The following is a 23,497-nucleotide window of genomic DNA, read 5'->3' as shown; positions in this document are numbered from 1 at the left end:
GGCAGGGGGCTGTGATATGAGGCACTGGTGCAAAACGTACCCCCAAAATACTAACATTTATAACCGCCGGGTGTCCCTGAGGGTAAGGGTGGGGGATTGTCTTTTGAAGGTAATTGAGGTTTGAAGGGGCAGATGGTTGGAGGCCTCAAAACATTTTTACTGTTATTTTGAGTATGTTTGAAGATCAGACCTTGAAAAAGCATCTCGCCAGAAGGAAACTTGAATGGTGGCGTTAGTGGGACTTACTATCTGTTGAAAGTATTTATAGTAAATGTTGGGGTTGGTGAATCTGGGGTTGGTTTTTAGGCAGCTCAGGGGCGTTTTGCACACTTCAATAAAATCTTTATAACGCATGTGTCTGGAAATAAGTTTACTTCAGGCCTTTGGGCAGCCAGGACCAACACCAGCCTTGCAAAACCACTGAAGCGCCCGGGCTGCACCGGCCCTGAGGGGCGGCGCCATGAGGCGCTGCCGTGGCCGCGTCGCCGCTTCCCGCGCTGCGAAATGGCGGCGCTCGGCGCCGGCCGCAGGGCGCGCCTCGGCCAATCAGAAGCTCGGGAGCTCCCCCCACAGCCAATGGGCGGCGGGCGTGGGCGGGGTGGGCGGGCGCTGGTGGCAGTTGGCGGCCGTTGGGCGCGTGCTGAGGCGGCTGAGGCTGAGGGCGTGTGGGGGCTTCCCGAGGCGGGAGAAGCGACGTGGTTTGGGGGTTTTGTCACGTAATTTTGAGGGAAAAGTTGGGATTTGCCGTTGCTTGGCGGTAGTATTTGGTAATTTGTGCGTGGGTGTGTGCTGGCGGTGTTACGGCGAGACCAGATCTCACGCCTGTGGTTGCTCTGAGTGAAGGTTGCCTGTGTGAAGAAAAAGGTAATGGTGTAGAGACAAAGCTACCTGCACCTGTGGGTAACGAGGGCATGGTAGGGTTTATGTTGGCATCTGCCAGGCACTCATTAAACACAGGAGGTGTTTTTTGAAGGCAGATGAAGCTCAGGTTGTGGGCCCATGGGCTGCTCTGCCTGACTGGGGAGAGGGGAGCATTGCAGGCAAGGCTGCATTTTGCTGCCTGTTATAAACCAGACATGTTTTCTTTAGATAGTTCCGAAAGCGTACCTGGGAAATGGCTGTCACCACTACGTGTCCCTGTCTTTGTTAAAATCATATTTTGTGAAGGCAGAGACAACTATTTGTGAGAAACAAACTTAACGAGGAGTGACTCCATCCCCCAGTGCTTTTTCTCTGCTTTTTCTACACGTTTGCTATAAAACTAGTTGAGTTACAAGTGCAACACGGGGAAAAAACTTCGGTGAATTGTCTGGCTTTCTTCTGTCATTGAAAGAAACATTCTGATCCAAAAAAATACCTGCTTTCTGTTATGTCTTACACTTCCTGGATCTAAAGATTATTTTTTTTTTTTTTTTTTTTTACGGTTCCACGCTAGGCAAACATTTCTTCTTGATTCCTCAGGATTCAAAGGAATATGCTTCCATTTCCCACTTACCCAGCGTCTACGGGGTTTGTAGTTCTCAGGGGGTACAGAGCTCTTGAGTTCACCTTTTTGCTCACTTTTTAAAGTTTTTAAAATGTACGTAGCTCCTCGTCTGCAGGATAATCCCTACAGTAAATCCCCTGGTCATGGACCAAGAAGCTGTAAGCTTCCTGTGGCAAGGAATGCTTCCAGGCCAAATACAAATCAGTAGGAATAATGTGAGGTCATTTTGTGGTCACTGCATGCAGGGTAATGTCTGCATCTTCGCTTTCAGAGTCAGTACATTCATCGAAACAAGGCATGTGCTGTGACAAAGTTAGCGTGTGACACACAGAGCTCGCTGGGTATCTGTGGGGATTCTGGTGATTCAGCCAAGGCATGCTTTGGTGGTATGGGGAAAGAAACTTTCCTAGCAGTGTAAGAAAATAGGTTTGGCCTGTCAGGATGCTTTTACTCCGTTGAAATTGCAGAAGGAAGGACAGCAAATTCTTCTATGAGCCTTAATTGAGCTCTGGATGTCCTTGAGAACGTGTAGTTCCTTGATTCTGCACTAGAATAGGGAATAATAAGAGGGATAGTTTAACATCTTTGTTTAAACAGCATTGTCTTCTCATACACCATGGAGTATCTTGAACTTCTCTTATTTTTGTTAAGGTGAGAAACCGGTAGGAAGAGACAAGCTGATGACCTGGATAGCTTGCAGTGAAGCGAGCTGTGTGGATTACTTCTGAGGAGGGAGGGCTTCGGTATCCGTACCATGGAATTACAAAAGAGCAGCGACGTTAAAAGCAAAACGCGGGGCTTTGTTCAGACCTCTCACCTCTATCCTTACTCTGAGAAAGCTCAGCAAACTCTGAGCAGAGACCTTGCAGCGGGAGCTAACCTCTCTGGTTTTGGCCAGGCACACTGTGCCAGTGTTCCAGACTTAGAGTTGCAAGAGGAAAGCTTACCTTACTTAAGTTCATCTTTGGATGCGGATATTGAAAGGTACAGTAAGAAGAGGATGCGAATTTGCTGTGCACAGGTAGAGGAAAGCAAGAAAGAAGATGGTACGTTGGGAAGGGCGTGCAGTGATACTCAGTCCAGTTGCGGCGTGTGTGACTGTGGACAGATCCATGTAGGTGAAGAAGATTCACAGCTGGAGTATGTCAGTGCTAACGAGTCCCAGCCAGATTTTAGGGACTGCTCAGGTGAGCTTTCTGAGCAGTGGGAGATCAAAACCCTGAAGACAATGGATCCAGCTCATCCGGTTCCAGGTGGTGGAGCCGCAAAGGAGCAAAGTCTTGGCGTGGTAGAAGATTGTTCTGCCCCTGAGTACTGCGTAGGGGACCAGGGCCACACAGAAGAAGCTGTGCCAGAGCTTCCCCAGCTGCTTCAGGGCTCTCTGCCAGTTTGCAGCAGCACTTCTTGTGATCATAAGGAAGAGCATACAGCGTGTAACAGCGTTCTGTATGGAAATAAACTGGAAAGTCATGCTTGTGGGGGTAAGGAGAGGGTTTGTCTAAATCTGCTCATACGTGATGGTCTAGAGAACAGAGAGGAGGAAGATGCTCCCCTGGTTGATGGCGCACAGTCACCGCAGGTGGCCCCAAACGAAGAGGTGTCTGAGCAGAATGACCGGCACGCTCACAGCATGGCAGTGAAGCAAGAAAATCCCTTGCTGCTGCCAAGAAAGGCCCCTGCAAGAGCCACGCAACTCTACAAAAGCACAGGGGACTGCGATTTTTACTCTTGCGAGGAACCTCTTGCGTGTGCGATTGTCAGCAGCGAGAGTCGCTTCTTTGGGCTGGACGATGCAGGTCAGTCTGGCAGAAAGGCCAGCTCGCTCAGCCTGGACCCAGAGTGCTGTGAAAACCTGATAAACCTCAGCAGCGACTCCAAAGTTAACCAGGCTGTCGACGCGAGCTCTGATTTCAGAGCTTGCTTTACGACCAGCAGGAGTACCAGCGCCCGGGTCCATCTCGTGTCCAGGGCTGTCAATACAGAGATAACGATGATGAACAAATCCCGGCCTGTGGGGTGGCGCCATGAAACCTGTGCAGACGCTGCCTGCAACACGGACGAGCCCTGTGGAGCTGGTAGTGTGGAAGATGTTGGCTCACAGCTTATTGACACGCAGGAAAAGCACCTGGATGCCAATCCTGCAGCGGCTGAGAGAAGTTCACAAATGAAGGTAGTTTTTTTTGACCTTAAGTTGCTCAGGACTTGTCTATCCAAACATTAACCTGTAACTTCTTTTCAATGATTTTTATTCAGGAGCAGTGGGAATCCAAAGCTGAGTTGCATAGCAGGGATCTAAAGCTAAGTACTGACAGGTGGGTAGTGAACTGCTCTTGATTTAGCGTTCTGGGTGCTGAGTAAGACTTGGATTTTTTTGAGATCGAAAGGCTGTCTGTGACAAAATGACCACAAAAGATTGCTGGGTTGCCTTCTGGAGGGACCTGGCCGGCCAAGAAGGAGCTGGTGAGACCTGAAGCTGAACGAAGACGAAGGCAGCCATGCAGCAGGAGCAGAGCAGCTCTGCACCAAGCAGCATGGGCTGGGTTGCAGGCTGGCCAAGGGGCAGCCTGGTAGAAGAGAAGGGGGGGGTCTCTGAAAGGTCGTGTATCAGTCAGCAGTGCTCCTGCGTGATAAAGAAGGCCAAGCACATCCTGGGGTAACAACGGATAAGGAAGCGTTTATCCTGAATTTGCGTTGGGAAAGGTTCCTCCGGCTGTGGGGTGTGTAATACAAGCCGCAGACCTTCAGAGGTGCTTTACATCCTAAAGTACCCTGCGAAGCTAAAAACAAAATTATACAATAAAATACTCTGTGGCTCTAAAACCAGTAGATAGATGAATATACTGTGACTCTGAAAACAAAATTAGTACATCTGTAGATGAGCAGAGTTGCTAAGTTTCTCTTCATTCTTGTGACCATACATTTTGTACAAAAATGGAGGTACTAGTGCAGTTTCTGGCTCTCAATGAAGGCTAGATATTGTGTGAAAGCTGTGCCACTAGATGCTGTAGAACATCATTTTTTTTCTGGGGAGTGAATAGAAGGAACTGATTTCATTTTTCTTTTTTTTTTTTTTTTTTTCCCCTTAAATTGTATCAGAAATAGCTTCTGGAAAGCTACTTGTCCCAAAATAAGACATGACAAACCTATAACTGACTCAAATGCTTCAAGGTTTTATTTATTGTTATTTTAAAGGCCAGGACACCTCGACAAACAAACTGTGAAGAACTCTGTGTCAAGCTGCTGTCAAAATCTACTGCAGAGAGCTGTTGAAGCAGAATTGCAGATTCTAACCACTCATTATCAGATGTGCTATCAGCACTGCTTGAAGGTTTACAAGCTGGCTTTGGAGGAAAATGCATGTTTTAGCAGGCATGTACCTTAATGTATTTCATTCAAAAGGACACAATTTGGTTAAAAGGCATTAATTGCTAAGTATTATGGACGTATTCATACTTTTTGGTAGTGTTTAATAGCTATCATTTTTATCTGAAGGGGTTTATGTTCTCAGAACTGTCAAGGCTCATTTTCAGCCTAAAATTTAATCTGTCCTGTACTGCCTTTGAGAAGGGCATTCACAGACCCAGCAGAAACAGTTTGTTTCCAGGAATGTCTTTCCAGACAGGAGGAAAGATACAGGAGGAACAATCTAGAGTGGACTGGATGCAGAGAGGGGAAATTGGGGGCAAGGTAGTAAATGAGGAAGAGAAGGGCTGCAGAACTGAGAGTTGATGCAAGAAGGGAATGGTGTTTGAAGGGTCTCCAGCTGGTGAAGTGCATGTCCTGCAATAAACCTGGGATTCCACCAAGAAGTCTTGCCTTAGATATTGTAGTGCTTTGTCTGCTCCACGGAAAATACTTGAAGTGTCTTCTAGATGCTGAAAGCATCGGGCTCTTGTACAGAAGTATAAGTTCATTAATATTTAATGGCAGAGTCGGAAGAAAGACATTAGAAATGTAGATTAAAAAAAGGAGGAAATAAGAAGTTAATGTTTATCAATACGAACAGGGTTATTGATACCAGCTAAAAAAAAAAGTAGAATTTTAAATGTGGTGAAATGTTTAAGCAATTTTTGAAGTAGTAAATAAAATGTTTGTCTGATCTTTTTTTTTTTTCTTTTTATACATATTTTAGCAGATACCATGGAAATGGTTATGCCAAGACTGAATTAGGTTCATCTGTCTTGTTGGTTTTGGAAGAGCTAAAAAAGAATTACAACAGCATGAGAGTGAAAATAAAAATGGGCATACCTTTAAATGCACTTCCACCACTGTCAGTTGAGATAAACTTGTTCCCAATGTCTTCTTCTTACACCCCATGCAAGGTAATGTTTTATTGCTTTTTGATTGTGATTTTTTTTTTTCTAGAAAATTAAGACAAGTCTTTTTTCTTTTGGCAGCTGTTCAGAGAGGACCTCTGCTATGAGTAAGTAGTCTTTGTTCATGGTACTAACCTTCAAAGTAAATGGGAGCAGACCTTAAGAGATGTGGAACTTAGGATTTCTTATTTCAGGATGCATCTTTTTGCTCTAAACTGTTTAGCTGGAAGATTACCTTAACACTTTGGGCACAGTGATTTTATTTTAAGAAAAGTTCTACTCTGTACTGTTCTCATATGCAGACTGTGGAGTGGTACTTGTGCTGTCTTTATAGAAAAAGTTCTCAATGTACAGGTCATGTTCTCAGTTCAGCACTTTCCGATTACTAAAATTCTAGGTATAAACTGAAATCTTGATTACTAAGACTTCTAGATATAAAGGAAAAACAATCTAAACCCTATATCTAGAATACAGCTTTATGTTTCAGATTGCAATTGATGCTTTCATAAAACACAGGTATTAAAAACTTTGGTTCTCTAATTACACCAAGATTTATAAAGTACATCTTATTTTACTGCAAGCTTTTCCCATTCTATGCCTGGAAATACTTAAATCAATATTTCAGAGCACTCAGTATCATTGCAGAATTTAAAATTGTTGTGCTGTATTTTGTATTACATTCTTGGTTCTGTTACAGTTCTGTTTCAGGCATGAGGAAAGCAGACTTAGAAGCTCTAAGACTGCAAGAAAGCAAAACTTCTGTCAATGTGGTAGGGATTTTGTCTTTACTGAATTTCATTGGCATTTACGTTGCTGAGCCTAGGCTCCTTTAATTGCAAATGCAATTAAAGTCTTTAAGACTCAAGTTGAGATTCCCTGCCAGTAATAACAAATGCAGTTCATGTGATCGTTTTCCCAAAACAAAATAACTTTGGGATTCTTGGAAGATAATCAGTAGGTTCACTTTTTTACACTTACCTGTTTAATTAATGTTCTGAATGTCCAAAAAATAACATATCAAGTGCAAGTTCTGTGCTATAACTGAACCATACTTGTAGGACAATCCGCAGACCGCGTGTTTAACTGGTGGCGGTCAGCCTAGTGGCTCTTCCTCCTCCAAGGCATTGCAAGGACAGCATAAAGATCAAGATGTGCAACATGGTGAGTTCGCTGCTTCTAGTACAGATACTGCATGACTTGCTAGCTAAGTTGTGTAGGGGGTGTGGTGGGGAGAACCGTGTAAAACGTCTAATGTAAAGCTTTCCATCACAGAAGGGACAGTTCAATGTCCGTGTGTATCAGCCATATATCGTACCTTATGTGGTGAGAAAAAACCTGGTGTGAGAAAGTAAGTGAAACCTTTTCCAGTTGTAGTGGCAAATAACATAGGTAGCTGGAAGCCTCTTAAATACATAGAAATGTAATATTCTTAGGAAATACTGTGCTCTGAATTTTAACACACTGAAATTTGTTTGAACTGTTAAGGCTATGTAAAAACTGAAGACAGGAATGAATATTGGTTTGATGCTAAAGAGGAATTGACAGTAGCAGAATTTTCATTAATATCTGAAGAAATGGAAAAGCAAGAAGAAAAACAAGACACGGTTGATTTAAGAGGTGAGGTCATGTGCTTTAAGCTGCTATACCTAATAATGGTGTTGATATTTAATATTTGAATACTCTGTGTGCTTTGTAAAAGTGTGAGGAACTTGGAGAAAATGCCAGCTGGATTTTCATGCTTTTTTGCCCTGACTTGCAGTGAATCTTGTATAGTGACACAGCTCTTCTCATCCACATTTTTCCTCAAAAACTTTACCTGCTGTGGTTACATCCAAATCAGTAAATGCTTAGCCAGCCATGGAGCTTGGGATACTTCTTTTCTGCATCCTTCTACACAGTGACTTCTCGAGAGTTATCTTGTGTTAGGAAACCAAGGGTCCTGGTGAGGGGCATGGTTACAAAGCCCAGAACAGTAAAAGCAGAGAGCTCATGTGCCCCGTGGCAGGGACTTACAGTGTGCTGCCCATGCTTAGGCATTGGGATCCGCTAGTTCAAACCAGTGTTCTCTCTGACTGCAGCTAGAAACCTTACCTTGTCCACCTCTTCAGGGAATGAGGTATGAAGAAACTGAGCTCTTCAGTTTTCCATGGCAATATTTCATTTTCCATTAGAAGACACTTACCGTTCACTGACTTTTTTTTAAAAGGTTTTCTGAAACTTACAGAGAAGACGTTAGCTTAAATGCTAATAATATAATAATAGTAGATAATAATAGAAATAATAGGAGTAATAGGAACAATTTGCTTTCTCCTGTTTATTACCAGAAGCAAAGATAATGGAAAGTGCAGACGAGTGCTCCTTTGTTCGTGTTGGTGGCCTAAGTTCTTCAGTGTCAGAGGTACACCCATTTTTGTTAACATAGCAGTAGTGTATTACCTCTCTTCAGAATTTTCATATTATACATTTGCAATCAAAATGTGCTTGTATTTTCATAGGATGACTTAAGATCACATTTCCGGGAATACCAGATCTTTGACATTCTTATCTGTGTGGATTCTGGTAACCACAGGTACAGTAATAAAAGTTTTACTTGTTTTAGAATTTTTGCTGTTGAAGTAAATGAATCATGGGAGAGAAGAGGGAGTTGTTCATTAGTTTATTTTTATTCTGTTTCAGTAAGTAATGTAGATACAGATAAACTGACAAAAACCTGTAATTCCAGACAGCTCCTCATCTTAAGAGAAGCTAAGTAGTCTGAAATTTTCTGTTGAGATACAGTTAATGTTTCAAAAGATCAGAACCATCATGGTGTGTTCTTACTGACAGAGTGGTTAAGGTTGTAAGGGATCTCTACAGGTCACTTAAGTCACGGGGTCCAACCGCACTGCTACAGTTCCCAGTACTAATAACATTCTTATCAACATTGCATTGGAACTTAAGATGTGCTTTACTTTGTTTTCTATTTGTATTTTGCTTCTAGATGTGCGTTTCTTGGCTTTAAAGATGCTAATGAAGCAAAGTTAGCAGTAGAGGAAATGAGCAAGAAACAAATAAAAGGAAAAACAATAAGTGTTGAGCTTGTAAATGATTCATCGGAGAACAAATATTCTGTTTCCCAAATACTTAAAAAGAAGCTGTGGCATGAAATCCACTCTGTCAACAACAGTCAGAGAAATGATCAAGATAAAACACTTACTTCAGCCTTCAATTCAGTGGAAGCTCCTGGTACCACCTCTGCTTCTGAGAAGGCACCCCTCCTTCCCACTGCTGCTTTAACAATTCCTTGCTCTACCCAAGTACCTTCGGAAACAAAGTGTCCTGGTCCAAAATCTTCTGTTGAAGAATTGGTACGTTTTCTGTTCGCAGTTAATCGAAAGCTCAATAATGATTACTGGGCTCCTTTATGTGGCAGACTTAACACTTACAGCTCTGTAACATGTTACCTTAGTATATATTGAGTGACATTAGGATATGAAAGCACGTTATGTCTCAGTAACAAATTTTTGTCGTGCTGGAGAAGAGTGAGAGCACCGTTCACTTGTTCCTGCATCAAGTTGTGATGGTACCTCTTTTCCTTAATCCTAAACCAGGAACCTAGGCATTTGCACGGGATTTTTTATCTTGCTTTTCTCCTCTTTGAGTTCTCACTTGAAATGCTTTCTGTTTGAATGCCTTCAGATTTTATACAGAAAAGGTTTTCTGACAGTGGAAGAGAAGCCGTCAGATTTTTAAATGTAAATCTAAAGAAGTGTCATTTGTAAATTTTCTTTTAATTCATTCAGGTTGGTCTGTCCTTGGAGGATGAGGCAAAATTAGTAATTGGTGTTGCTCTGACAAACTGGATAGATGGGCTGTGTTTGGGGATTGAACTTCAGAAGTTGTAATCTTCTGGGAAATAAAAGCTGGACCTAACGTAATGCAGCAGGAATGCCAGTTACCATAAATACGTGGTGCAGTTTTATTTCTAAGCTACAGGTCTGATACCGTGACTGCACATGTTAAAACACTTACTGATCTGAGTCTGTATTTCTTCATTTTTTTCTTTTTCCATAACAGAAATATTTCTTAGTAGTAAAGATCAGCCATAAAATTTGTACAATACATAACCTGCTCACTTTTTGCTGATTTTGATGCAATTCTAGGACACTGGAGACAATTCCCTGCAAAAAGCATCTGCTCCTTTCTCCACTAATTCATTTGGTGCCTTTGTTTCTCCTAATACCTTGAATTTGAGCAGCTTTACCAAATTAATGAAGAAACTTCAAGAAATCCATCCAGAGGCTAGTAGGTGAGAGTATTTGTATTTCAGTTCTACCCTGGTTTGTAATGAATCCAACATCTGCAATAACTGATCAGAGCGCTAAGTGGATTGCACAAAATGGGACGTAATCAGTCATTTCTGTTATTCCTACAGAGACAAAATTGTGGATGCTCTGTTGGAGGTGAGGAAGAACAATAAAGGTATCCTAAGTGGCTTGTCCATCAGTTCTATTATGGAAAGGACCTCTGTAATCCTAAGGAAGTCAGCGCCCAGCTGTAGCGGGGGGGAAAGCAATGTAAATAAGTGAGTATTCCAGCCTGCAGAAATGCAAACACAGGATGTTGTGTAGCTGTACAGCCTGACTGGATTAGGAAGGAGTTTATTGTAAACCTCTGCCTGCATCTAAAAACACACACACACTAAATGAATCAGTGAAACAACAGTTTCTGAGTAACTGTTTTGCAGAACATCTGTAAATAAGTGAGCTTGCTAGCTCTGTGCACTTCATAAAACTTGGTATGTTGGGTTTTTATTATGCAAACTTTTAGTGGGGAACATCATAAATATTCTGGGCAAAGGTGACATCTAATGGCCAGTTTGTGTGTAGCATTTCTTAAAGAAAGTCCAGTTAGGTTCAATTTTGGTTTAAAACTTATGATCTTTGTCTGATATTTGAGATTTAGGTCTCGTCTAGATATAGAACAGAGTACGTTTGCATGTTTTTTAGTTTTTGCATGTTAAAGGGATTTGCAGGTGATTCCTTTCCTTCTGCTGCGTTGCCTGGAAATCTTGCATGTTGATACACCAGGGACTGCTGCAGCACGTTCAGCTTGCTAGGAGAAGCAGAGGAAAGGGCCTTCCCGCCTCCCACTGCCAGGACTCCTAAAACACAGCAGGTTACAGCTCCAGCTGTGGCTACGTGAGGTCGGCTGGCTTGGTGCCCTGTGTGCCTTCCCTGGAAGCACTGATCCTGCTTCCTGTGGTAGGAAGCTGCTCCAGCCACCCCGTGAACAGCTTTCTACTGCCTAATCGACCAGCCAAGGCTTTCTGGTGGGTTGGGTGGTCACTAGGGCTTAAAGTCTCTTTGGGGTGGACCATTTGTACTGCGTCTCTGTTAGGCTTTCATTTTAATCTTTCAGTCAGAGCAGGGGGATGGGAGGGGGTGCTGCGTGACTGGCTGCAGGGGCCTCAGCTTACTAGGCCAGTGAGGGTGAGGTAGCGGGGCAGGAATAAATAGGAAGCAGCTGTTGGATCTGTCATCTCATTGAAAACCATCCTTATGGGGGGAGAAAAACAAAACCCAGAAGTAGGAGTTTGGGAAGAAGTGAAGGGAGAACCTCTCCCTCGGGACAAATTGTACAGTTGTGCAGATAGTGGGTAAGACAAGTCCCTCCAAAAAAACACAAACCCAAAACAAAACCCAGAACTGCAGGAGTGTATATATACCTAGTGTCCTCTAGGAGACATCCTTGAGTTGCTGCTCGTTTCAGTCTCCCACAAAAGCTTCATATTCTGCTTGTCTTAAGGCAGCAGCAGTGCAGGTTTCCTCTGCTGCTTCATACATTGTTAAAAACGCTGTGGCATCACCTGTGTCCCCAAACATGCTCTGTCCAGCTGCACGACACTTAGTTTTCTGCAGTGTTTTCTTCCCAAAACAGCAGCAAATTTTGAAAGCTCTGATTTTGGTCTCAAAGCTCCCATTTCAAGGATATGAAAGAATCAGGTTATTTTTAACTGTTACGGTGCCTTCTGAGCTAGAAGTATTTATGCTGATAGTTTTACGTATCCAGGGGTCATTCCCTTGTATACTCTACATCGTTCCCGAGTATACTCTAGGCTTGCTAGTCTGACGTTTGACTGCCCTGTAAGCTTTTGCAGATGCCGCTGTGAATCGAAGCTATTAGTTACAGCTCTACTGACTGACTTCCTCGGGGTTACAGATATAGACGTAGGGTCATCCCCAAAATACCTTGCATTTGAAAGGATGTTTAATTAGTACGGTTTTTTACAGCCTGAAATGTATTGTGCTTTCCTTGTCAAGTCATTTTTAAAATGGTGTGTGGGCTTGACAGTCATAACAGGAAAAAAATACTATCGTAGGAACAATTGCTTTGTGAAAGAGATGATCTGTAACAAGTTTTACGTTCATAATGAGGGTGCTGTGAAATAGCCAAGTCAGTAGTGAGTAATGGGGGGAAAAAAAACTTTATCTTCCCTTAGTAAGAATCTAGTACCTACTAGGTTTAAGAAATGATGATTTATTAAAAAGCTCATTTACAGTATTCTCATGTGTGTATGGCTTCGGGCTTTCCTGAAGGGTAGGTGTCTGCTGAGAAATACCTCTCAGAGCCTTATGTTCCTGCAGAATGACGAAGCATCCAGAGTTGTACAGATCCTGCTTCTTTGTCAGGCTGTATTACAGGTTGTTTTATGTAATAACTTAAATCCAGACCTAAGGTAAAGCATGATAGAAGCTTCTTTAGTGTTTCTTTGGCAGAGTTAGCTCAGAGTTGGACATTTAAGTGACTATAAATCTTTTATATTTGTTAACTTTGGAGGAGTAACTTCATTAGAAAAGGGTGAGAGAAGTTAGGTTTATGCTCAAAGCAAAACTAAGCAGTGCTTTGAGCAACATGAAGAAGTGCATGGAGCCTCTTCACTCCTAGACGATGACTTGACAGCTTCATTTTGAACTCACTCAGTTAACTAAAGAAAAAAACACCACTGGATGTGATTTGTTACACAAAGACCTTTATTTTCTTGTAATAATTTCTTCTGGGTGGTTCTTAAAGCTAGGAGATCTCCCTTTTCTGCATACAAAGTTCTGAACTGCATGGCAAAAGCAGTATAACTTCTAGTGGTTTTCTGGGGTACTAAAATTGCTGATGCTCCGTATATTTCAGCTTGGGCATACACATGCACGACTTACCTGCTTTTTTCTTTCTTTCTTTCTATCTAGATGATTTTCTGATTGTGAAGAACTCAATGCTTCACTTGGAAGATTCTTGCCGTCTAGCTTGTTCTGGGATCATTCTGTATTTCTCGTTTGTTTTATTTCAGTAGATCTTAATGAAAACTTGCGTAGCATCACTGCGTGATTTGCAGTCTTGGTTGAGGGAACGTAGCCTGGAGGTCAGTTGGTTGTTTTTCTGTATCGGCAGAAATTAAATGATTCTTCCCAGTTCTGTTGTTCTCCGCAGTTGGTTCAAGTGCTCAGCACGTTTCTCGAAGGCTGAAGAAATCACATTTCAGCGCGGCGAGACTTCTCTAATAACAGCAGGACTTTGCTGTGCTGAAGTACGCAACCCTTGCACACCACTTCATTTTAGGCATGGCAGTAGCTGCTACGATGTTAATAAAGAGCCAGCACGCTTAAGTTCTTTCCTGATAGTATTCTAAATGGGCTGTGGAAGTGTCACATATCCTTCTGATACCCGCAGGAGAGGGAGGCAGCGAGGACGTGGAGCAAAGCAGGCTTTGGAGCTCGCGGTGCTGAGGGCCGTGGTTATGCAAGCCCCGTGCTGCAACGGCGACTCGTGAGCAGGCATCCCCTGCCCGCCCTCACTGCAGCACCATTCCGCGTCCTGGCACGGCACGTCTCTCCGTCAGGATCATATTGTAGCCTAGATTCTCTTCTTCCAGAATACAGCTGCCTTTTTTTTTTCTTTTTGTCTCCTATTCCACTTCTGTTGCTGTAAGCAGAGCTGGGCCTCTGCCTCCTCCTTTTGTACCCCATAGCGCAGGACAGCGGTGAGCTTGTCACCCCACTGCTGACCCCTGAGCCTTTGGGTCGGGGTTGGTGCAGGGGGAAGCAGGAATGGTGAGGGAATCCATCTGTTGGGTTTGGGGGGGAGATGAGGAGAGGTCTGCACTTTAAATCCTGGCAGAGGAGGGAGAGGCAGCTTGGGTGTGTGTGGGGTGAGGGGGTGAGGAGAATTATTGTTGGGATCAGGGGCAGGCACCCCCACCTGCTGTGGTGCTGCGTCCTTGTCCATCTCTGTCCCTCTGCCGTGCTCTGCTCTAAATCCTGCCTGCGTGTGCTGCTGCAGCTCCCCTTACCTGTGAATAAAGGTTAAAATCCCTTCTTCAAAAACTTGTGCTGCCGTTTCCCTTCCTCCAGCCCTCGCCTCTCTCCTCCCTTAGCAGGACTCCTGCCGTTAACGCTTCAAGCCCCAGCGTCCTCCTTCAGCCCCGAGCTGCGGGGCTGGGATGAGCTTTGTCCCCCCCCCTCTCTCTCTCTCTCTGAAAGCAGCTGGAGGCTTCTCTCCGCCGCGTTATTAATAGCAAACGCCGCCCTTCGCTTCGTCCCGCGCTTCGGCAGCTCTGCCAGCCCCGGCTTCTCCCTCCTGCGGCCCCTCGGCGGGCTCAGCCGCTCTCCAGCGGGGACAGGGCCCGGGCATGGCCCCACTGCCGCGCCGCTTCCTCTGCTTCGTGCTCGGTAGGTGCGCGCCTGCCCCCGGCACCGCGGCGTGGAGGCCAAGGGTGAGCCACCGGGGCCATCCCGGCCTCGAGCTCTGCCCAAATCCATCCTCTGAGGCTGGCTGCCGGGGTGCAAATCGGCCTCCGGGGCTCCCGTCCCTCTCTTTGCCCCTTCTGCCTCCTCCTGCGGGGATGCTCCGAAAAACGCTCAGCTGGGACCCGCCGTGCTGCCCGTGCGGGGCTCTCGGGGGGTTGTAGGGCTTCAGGTGCAACAGGCGGCGGGTTGGGCTGCTCACCCCAACACACACACGCAGCGCAGGGCTTGGGAGGGCTGTGCTTTGCTTACTTTTCCTTAAAAGCGTGTTTATTTAAGGTTGTTTAAAGGGAAACCGGGTGCTGTGCGTGCACTGCTGCTCCTGCATGAGTTCCTTTTCCCTTCACTCTCTGAGGGTTTTCTCCTCCGGCCCCGCTGCGAGCTGTGCGGTGCAGCAGGCTTCTCCGAGCGCCCTAATTAACTATTGAGTGCTCCCTGGCTGCTGCTGCTCCGCGGGGAACCGGCGAGTAGTTGGGATTTCTCCCTGCCCTGCTTTCCCCGCTCCCTTTCCCCTCTCTCCTCACCACTCTGCCTCTCGGGCTCGGTGCTGCCGGGGTGTCTCACACCGCTGATGCTTTCTCCAGCCGTGGCTGGGATGCCCTGGCCGTATTTCCATCCTCCTCCCCATCAGTCCCGAGCCCCAAACCCAGACCAAACCCACCTCTCCCCATCCCCATCACAGCTGGTCCTTGAGCTGCTCCTCCCTCCTCGTGCCTCGGTGCCGCGGCTTTGGGCGATGCGAGCGGGAGCTGCCGCTTCTCCAGGCTGCTTTTTGCCCCCTCCCGCAGGAGCACAACATCTGCCTGCGTGCGAGCCACTTAGCCCTGATAGATGGCAGCTAATCCCGCTGCTGAGTGCCAGATGCGGTTGGCTTTCACTGCGTCCTCCTCCTGCCTTTATTTTTCCTTTAAGCACGTTAGGGGGGAAAGAAAAAGCCAGTTTGTTCCTTGCAGGGCTGTTTTTTTCGGGCACCTGCCAAAAAAAAAAACACCTTCAAGGAGAAAAAGTGCAATAAATTGTTCCCTGGCTGCACACGTGGCTCACCAACAGGTTGTGGTCCGGCTTTGCAGCCTGGGTAGAGCAGGCAGCCAGGGCACCGCAGCGATTTGTGTTGCTTTTCTCCCTGCTGGATTTTTGTGTTTATTTAGTTTGTTCTGCAGCAGGACACAACGCGCAGCCCATAACGGGCCCGAAATATCGCCTCGGCGAGCAGATGCTCGGCGCCGATAATTGTCGGAGCCGGCTGGAACCAGGGGCGGGCGATGCCAGCCCCGAATCCCCGGTGCGTGGCTGCAACCTGTGCTTCTCCCCATTAATTCAATCAAGGCGGATTATTTTTAAAACGCCCACGCTATTCATTAAGGATGTAATTATCTTTCTAACTAACTGCTCATGCCAGGTTTTGGTCTGTAGGCAGCCAGCGGTCCATGTTCGGGGTGCCTGGCTTTTGAGCCATCCTGGCTTTTTCATTCATCCCTCCCCTTTTCAGCTGGTTTTTATTTTATTTACGTGCTAAATCATTTTTTTTGGAGGGGAAAGGCAAGTATTTGCCGTTCTGCCCTGCATGGCACCGAGGCCAGGGACGTTCAGGATAAATCCCCTTCCTGGAAAGGTGCTTGGCAGCCGCCAGCGCCCAACGAGGACATGGTGCTTCTGCTGGGCCAGGTGGGAAGCTGAAGCCTGCAGCGATGAGGTGCTTCGGAAGCCTGCTGCCATCCCCAAGCATGCCCTTGCTTCTTCTCAAATCCACTTCTCAAATCCACGAGTGCTAAATCAGTGTCGAGGCCAGAGACTTCATCCAGCACCCCCGGATGTGTTACTCCCCTTCACCGTGTGGCAGAAAGGAAAACGAGAGGATTGCTGTTTTCCAGCCAGCACCTACAAGAGATGCGGCCTGCAGCTGAGCTGAATAATTGTGAAACCCAGACGGGTGGCTGAGGTTGTTATTCTGACAGCCTGGTGGGTTCGTGGTGCTGTAACCTCAGCTTCAAAGCCAGGTGCCCCCGCATCCCTGGGATGCGAAAAGAAAAGTTTCCCTCTGTAAGTACCAACCACTCGAGCAGCTGGGTACTCCTGTGGCCACTCACAGGTAAAAAGAAGCACACAAATGGTGAAGGTTTGTGTGAACCAAGAGTAAAGAAGCGTGCAAATAATACAAATGTGGGAGTATTCAATAGCAGAGGCATTCCTGATTTTTGCTATCTCTTCATGGTTATCCTAAACACTGCAAGATGAAATAAAATATGCAGAAATAGCCACCGGTGGCTGCTGGCACTGGGAGCTCCCCATCTTCCCGCAGCCTTCCCGTGCCCGCTCAGCCTTCCCCGACGGTCGGGGATCTGCCTGTTCCTGTCTGACCTTCTCCTGTTACTGCCTGCCCTAAATACGCCTTCCTCCCGGCCCCGGGCTCCTCGCCTTCCACCCCAGTGGCTCTGCCGGGATCCCAGGGACGGCTGCGCCATCGCCTTGTGGTGGCAAACACATCCCATTGCGCCTCGGACACCCCTGGGGATGGCCACCACCTCCCAGGCAGTCCTGTCCGTGACAAAAGCCTGCCCGAGGAGAGAAGCTGTGGTTATTTAGAGAAAAACCCTGCAGAAGGACTCCTCAGGGGGTTTCAGGGCCGCCACAAGTTCCTGCCTGGGGAACTTTTTTTTTTTTTTCTTGAAATTTTTGAGCCCTTCAGTGCCCGCATGGTTTTTTGGCTAAAAGATACCCGAGCGACTCCTTTGTGCAGCTCTCAGCTGAGCCCCGCTCGGTGTCTGCTGGGACTCCCCAGGACACCAATCCCACAGCAATCAAGAGATGCCCAAAAAATCCTTTCCTCAATCACTTTATGACCGGTGCTCTCGGGATGCTCGCCGTGGGACGACAGAGCCGCGCTCCTTGCAGCGATGCCTCCCACCAGGCAATCAGCCGCCCTTCGCAGGGAGCGCGTTCGTTAGCAGAGGCACGAGTCCTCGTTAGATAAACCCGCAGATCTTGTGGAACTTCCTCCTGCAGCCCTGTCTGCCTGAAGTATGAAAGCAAAGAGCCCTTCGCCGTGATAAAAAACAAACGTGCCCACGAGGGACCTTGCTTTATGGCAGCAGGACGCGTTTCGGTGCTGAATACAGGACAGATGCAGCCTGCAGCGGGTGCTGCAGCCGGGGGTCATTGTGTCTCCTCTCCCCACCCAAGGTGGAGCTGCCAATTAGGGTTTTCCTCCAGAAAATGGCCACGGTGCAGGGACAGACATCAGGAAGCGCTTGGGCTTCCCTCATAATGGTTGTTTTGCTGGTAGGAGCGAGTGACCTGGCGCCAGCCTCCTCCGTGCTAATCGGCACGGGCAGCCAACTTCTGCTTCTCTTCCTTCTCGTGCCGTGTTGCTCTTGAATTTCTCCAGGTGGCTTCACCTTCCCCGCTCCCCAGCTCTCCGTTTCGCGTGTCTCACTCGGCTCTGCCGGCCTCCGGTTCCTCCTCAGCTCCTGCTTCCCCTTTGGCCGCCCGCCTGGCTGCGTTTTAATCCGCTCTCCCTCTCCCCACCCCACAGCCAGCATCGCTCCCGTGGGGCTCGTCGTGACCCCTCACTCCCGAGCCCGCCATGCACCCCTGCACCAGTTCCACAGCCCCAGCAAGAAGAGAGCTCAGAGGAGGCTTCTTATCAGGGTTTTCAGGGTCTGTTGGACCACGCAGTGAGAATTTGGGGGCTGCAGCAAGACCGTGCACGGAGGGCATTGCCTGGGCAGCAAGGTGCGCTGGCACGACGGCCGCCTTCAGGTGCCAAAACGCCCCGGCTTTCCTCCACTGCCAACATTTCTGCAGCTAAATACCGCGCTAATTATTTCTTTTGTTTAAAAAAAATAAAATAAAAATAGCGCCCCCTCCCCTCCCCTCCCTCTTGTGCGCGGAGCTATTCACACGTGGCAAAAAATAGCGCTGGTATGCGATGCTCGCCCGCAATGTGCTCCAGTAGCTGCAAAGGCACGAGCAGGCTCTTTGGGACCGAGAGCAAGGTGTTATTTATAGCCAGCCTCGGTAAATCATTCCCACTAAGGTTTTTCTTTCAGCCTGATCCCCGTTCCCTGTGTAACATTGCTGTTATTTTTCCTGGCAAAACCGTACAAATTTATCCAGCAATGGGATCCAGCTGGGACCCCGAGCAGGCTGCCCATGGCCGGTCCCTGCTGCCCTCTCTCCACGTGCCGTCCAGCCTTCTGGCCCCAAAATCTCTGAGCCCATAAGAAGCATCCTGTTCTCCCTGATCCCGAACCACATGGCAGAGAGGTGCGGCCCGAGGCGAGACCAGAGGGGACGGGAATTTTGGGAATTTCGCTGTGCTCCACGCAGAGATGGGTGTTTGCCTGGCAGCCCAGCACCTTGCAGGAAATGTTTAAGGGTTCCCTTGCACAGCAGCAGCCGGGACCTGTCTGTGCTGTTGCATTTAACACAAAAAAAGCAAGTTTAAACCCAAAGAGGCGCCCAGCAGAGGATAAAGCTGCATCCAATCTTATTTACGGCTTACCCCAGAGGACGCCGTGTGCCTAACCAGCTCAGGGCCAGCGCCTGACCCGTGCCTGTCTTTCAGCCCACCACTTCATCGCGGCCACGGCGTGCCACGAGGCGGAGTACGGCCGGCAGATCCGCGAGCGCTGCCTCCGGCCCTTCAGGCTGAGCATGGAGGGCATCGGGCAGCGGCTCTGGTGCGACTGGGACGAGACCATGGGGTAAGTGCTTGTTTTCTGTGTCATGCTATGGCTGTTCCCAGCCCAGTGCACAAAAACCAGCCCTTGAGACGCACCGGGGGGTTGAGGGAAGTTAGGAACCGTGAGCAGGTGTGGCTGCACGCCAAGAGTGTTTTGCAGAAAAATAGAGGGTTTTGGTTAATTTCCTGCTCGGTCCCCTTCTTCTGTGCCAAATTCAAATCTGTATTTGTGTATATAAACATAAATATATGCATCTGTTTATATAGAGAGAGCCTAGGAAAAGCACAGCCTGGGTTTCTTTCCCCTTTGTTGGTGATAAGATGGAGGGGAGCAGTGGGAAGGCGGTGTGGGCGATGCTCCGATCCCAAGAAACCTCAGAAAACGCTCTGCTTCCTCAAAGAGGCTTTGGCTTTGTGGGACTGGTGTTAGCCATGAGCCAGCTTTTCCTATCGGGAAATTATCTGGGGGATTTGGGCATCCCTCAGGTTTTCTGTGCAGCCCGGGGCTGCTGCCATTGCCCGGGATGGTGGCTGGGACCTGCTCGGGAAGCACAGGTGCATTAAGGAGCTTGTTCATTACCTCTGACATCCTGTTCTCCTCCTGAATAGCTTCTGCTAAACTTGTTATCCCCAAGGCACTTGGAGGAAACGTTAATAAACTTGCAGCCTTTAATTTGATTGCGTGAGTCCGTGGGAACACAAGCCTGGGGTTGGTTAAGAGCCGACATTCCTCTGATCCTCCTGTGCCCTCAGGACAGCCGGATAATCAGGTAGAAATAGCTCAGCTGTGGCTGCAGACAACCTGCCCTGCATGGGCAGGGTTTTGGGGTGAGGAAAAGCAGCATTAGGAGCATGGCCCGGGTAGGGATGGCACGGGCTGGGTGCCTGCTGCAGCAGCAGAGTGAAGGGGTTTGCTTCTGCTGAGCACGAGATGGAGAAATGGAAATAACCCCCCTGCCTAGAGCCTCGAGTCCTCTCCGTGTCTTCCCCCAAACCCAGGAATTTTGGTGCTTGAACCTGTCTGAGATGGAGAGCCGAAGGAGAAACGTGTGCAGGGTTTTGGCTCTACCCAACAGCTGCCCCCCGGCGCTGGGCTTGGAGCCGTGATTCCCCCGAGTGGCATTTCGGGGTGAGGGACCCGTGAGGCAGAATCACCACGTGCTGCACTGCGGGGCTGGGGCTGCGTGCCCTGCAGCATCTTCCCGGTGAGGGGAGAGGGGGAGAGGAGGCTTGGGGGGGCCCATCCATGCCCACAAACACCACGGGGTGGGCACAGAGGACAGAGCCGTGCCCTCGGGTCCTGTCCTCTGTCCCCATCCCCTTCTCATCGCTCCCCGTGGTGCCGTTGGGCAGTGCCCTCATTTGGGGTGCACCCGCAGGACCCCGAATCCATCCCACTTGGAGTCACCGGGAGGGGGCTGATGGCGAAGCCACCGTCACTCCTCTGTGTCCTATTGCCACAGCTGTGCCCGTCAGTCCTGGCTGGGCACCCGGCTGTCACCCGACCCTGCCCCGCTACGAGCACCCCCTGGGGCTCTGCTCAGCTCCCGGCTCTTCGGGATGCGCCTCGGGCAGGGGCATCGCGCAGGATTTGCAGTGCCATCAGCATCCCGAGGCCCCAAAACCATAAATCATCCCTCCATTGCCTCCCTGGGGCAGAGTGCAGCAATATCATTATATTATATATTTGAAAACAAATCGAGCTGTACTTTCCAGGAGAAATGGAAGCCCCCAAAGCCCTCACCTCGCTCTGGGAGCAGCAACAGTGCTGCTCTTACGTGGGCTCGGCAGCCCCTCCGACAGCGTGAGGGTGGTTACTCGCTCATCCGCGCCCCTCCAAATGCCACGAGCTGCGAGGAGACCTGTTTTCCCTTGGAGAGCCTGCCCATGGCCCGTGATCAGCCCCTGATTAAGGACGGGTGTGGGGAGGCACTAACGAGCACTGCAGGAAGCATTTCGTGTTCATCCCAGTGAGCGCACGGTGTCCCGAGCTGGTAGCTGGTGGGGCAGCCCTAGCGAGGAGGTTCCTGCCATGGCCAATGTGGATATGTGGAAGAAATGAAAAAAAAAAAATATATTTTTTTTTGAAATGAAAAAATATATATGAAAAATATATATGAAAAAAATATATATATTTTTTTTCTCTGTTGTTCTAGGATGAGGTGTGAGTAGTTAGGATGGGAACAAAATGCCTTTGTACATATTTATATAGCTGTTTTTACACGCACAGACATTTTTTAGGCGGGTGTTTTGTACTTTACTCAAGGTGTCGGAGCGCTAACTGGGTCAGGCCCCCTGTAGTTCCTAACAGCACCAGTACGGGCGTGTTATTATAGCTAAATAAATATAGCCCAGACAGCACCAACACTGAAAAGCGGGCTCAAAGAGGCAAAACCAGATGGGAATAAAGAAAAAAAAAATAATAATAACTTAGATTTTTTATGCCTGGCTGCCTGCAGCCTCACCGCCGTGCCCGCAGCGCCCCATGGCACGAAGCCCGGTGCCAGCGCGGTGCCCCTGTCTGTGTTGCAGCACCTACGGGGAGCTGACCAACTGCACAGCGGCCGTGGCCGAGAACCTCACCTGCTACTGGCCCAACCGGCTGGTGGACGAGTTCTTCGTGGCCGTGCACAGCCACTACTTCAGGAACTGCTCCCCGTCCGGCCGGGCGCTGCACGACCCCCCCAACGGCGTCCTCTGCCCCTTCATCCTGGTGCCCGTCCTCGTCACCCTGCTGATGACGGCGCTGGTGGTGTGGAGGAGCAAACGCAGCGAGGGCATCGTCTAGGGACGGGTTTCGGGCACGGCGCGGCCGAGGAGCGTCCCAGGGGTGCCGAGGCCCCGCGGCGTCCCCGCCGGCCCCCTCCCCAGGCGGTGGTTCCCAATTAAATCAATCGTTAACGACCCGGTCACCGGACGGCGCGGGATGCTGGTGGCGGTGAGGATGCTGCTCGCCGGGTGCCGGGGAAGTGCTGCGGCAACGCTCGGCCTTTCCCTGCTTCCCTCCCAGCACCCCACAGCCCCCACCGGGGGGAAAAAAAAAAAAAAAAAAAAGGAAAATTTGGGAAAATAAGGAAAAAAAAAAAGACAAATGGGGGGATTGGAGTCCTGCCTGCGGTGCCGGTGCAGCACTGGGACATGCCATGGCCATGAGGATGGCAGGTCAGGGTGCAAGCTGGGTGGTGAAACCTTCGCTTTTCTTCATTTTAGTTTTTTTTTCTTTGTTTACCCTTTTTAAGGCCAGGAAGGGCACCTTCTCCCCCCAGCCCACCCATGGATGGTTGCTGCCCCGCGCTGGGAGGTGATGCTGGTGGTGGCACTGGTGGCCTTGGCGGTGCCACAGGGCCGACGAGCAGCGGGAGTTGGATGCTTTTCCTAATAAATAAATAAACACCTACAGAAGGAAAGCAGGTGCCGGCCTTTGGTGTGAACCCTGCGCGCTCATCCCCTCCACGAAGCCACGTCTCTGCGTGGATCAGGGGCCTCCGGAACCTGCTGCCCACGGGCTGGGGTTGGGGCGTCCCTGTGGGGTCTCCTTTGGGGTCACAGGAGCTTCACCCCAAGCTGGGCCCAGGGGAGGAAGGGGTTGGGGCATCAGAGGCTGAGGAGGAGCCGGGGGGATCGCATCCAGCTCTGTGCTGCGGGGAGGCTGCTGGGGAGGGAAACGTGGCAAGGGCAGGGCAAGAGCAGCCCCTGATGTCCCCCCAAGGCCCCACTGCTGCCCCCAGGTAGGGGTTTCACCCCGGCTCTGTGCAGCCCCCTTGCTTCCATTCTGAGGGCCCCAAAGCTGCAGAACAGCTCAGCACCCTGCCTGCATTCACATCCCCACAGGGACAAGGGTGAGAGCCCAAAAAGCGTGGAGCTTCTCCCCTTGTGCTGCAGGAGGGAAGGTGACGGGTACCGGGGTGCAGTGAAGGAGGCTGGTGTCCCTTCTGCCTCCGTAAGCAAAATCGCGCTGCGCTTCCCCACCTCCCTCTGGGGTTAACCCTCAGGCAGTGCCCGGGCGCCACACAACACACGCTTGCTCCGTAGGAAACCACACGAACATTTATTTCTATGGTTCATCTATTTATAAAAGCATTTCGCTCCCCGGCGGGAGCTCGGGGCGCCGCAGCCGGCAGCAGGGGAACACCAAACGCCCTCGGCCTGGACTCCGAAGCGATTCCTGAGGTTCGTGCTACTCTTCTCGGGAGGAGCTCGGCTTTCGCCTCCTCTGACCGGGTGGGGGACGTGCAGC

General features: G+C 49.0%; 1 protein-coding gene across 1 annotated transcript; it reads left to right on the top strand.

Moving 5' to 3' along the window:
• The first annotated feature begins 617 nt into the window (after positions 1–617).
• LOC311438554 (RNA-binding protein 44-like) lies at positions 618–22,667 on the top strand. Its single transcript, XM_084523034.1, has 18 exons — positions 618–864; positions 2,138–3,656; positions 3,740–3,798; positions 4,679–4,855; positions 5,622–5,808; positions 5,884–5,909; positions 6,500–6,572; positions 6,861–6,963; positions 7,288–7,419; positions 8,127–8,200; positions 8,298–8,371; positions 8,783–9,149; positions 9,945–10,090; positions 10,217–10,366; positions 11,942–12,011; positions 14,348–14,501; positions 19,144–19,282; positions 21,793–22,667. The coding sequence occupies exons 2-18, from the start codon at positions 2,241–2,243 to the stop codon at positions 22,046–22,048; spliced, it is 3,603 nt and encodes a 1,200-aa protein (XP_084379160.1). The 5' UTR covers positions 618–864; positions 2,138–2,240; the 3' UTR covers positions 22,049–22,667.
• Positions 22,668–23,497: the final 830 nt, after the last annotated feature.

The sequence above is a fragment of the Aythya ferina genome, assembly GCF_964211825.1.
Source record: "Aythya ferina genome assembly, chromosome: 6".
Classification (NCBI taxonomy): Eukaryota; Metazoa; Chordata; class Aves; order Anseriformes; family Anatidae; genus Aythya; species Aythya ferina.
This window is presented reverse-complemented; position numbering and strand designations above follow the sequence as displayed.

Excerpts from the sequence above, each read along its gene's own strand:
- LOC311438554 (XM_084523034.1), top strand. The coding sequence starts at position 2,241 with ATGGAATTACAAAAGAGCAGCGACGTTAAAAGCAAAACGCGGGGCTTT. Across the intron at positions 10,091-10,216 it reads ATCCATCCAGAGGCTAGTAG|AGACAAAATTGTGGATGCTC; the intron begins GTGAGAGTATTT and ends TTATTCCTACAG. Across the intron at positions 19,283-21,792 it reads GACTGGGACGAGACCATGGG|CACCTACGGGGAGCTGACCA; the intron begins GTAAGTGCTTGT and ends TCTGTGTTGCAG.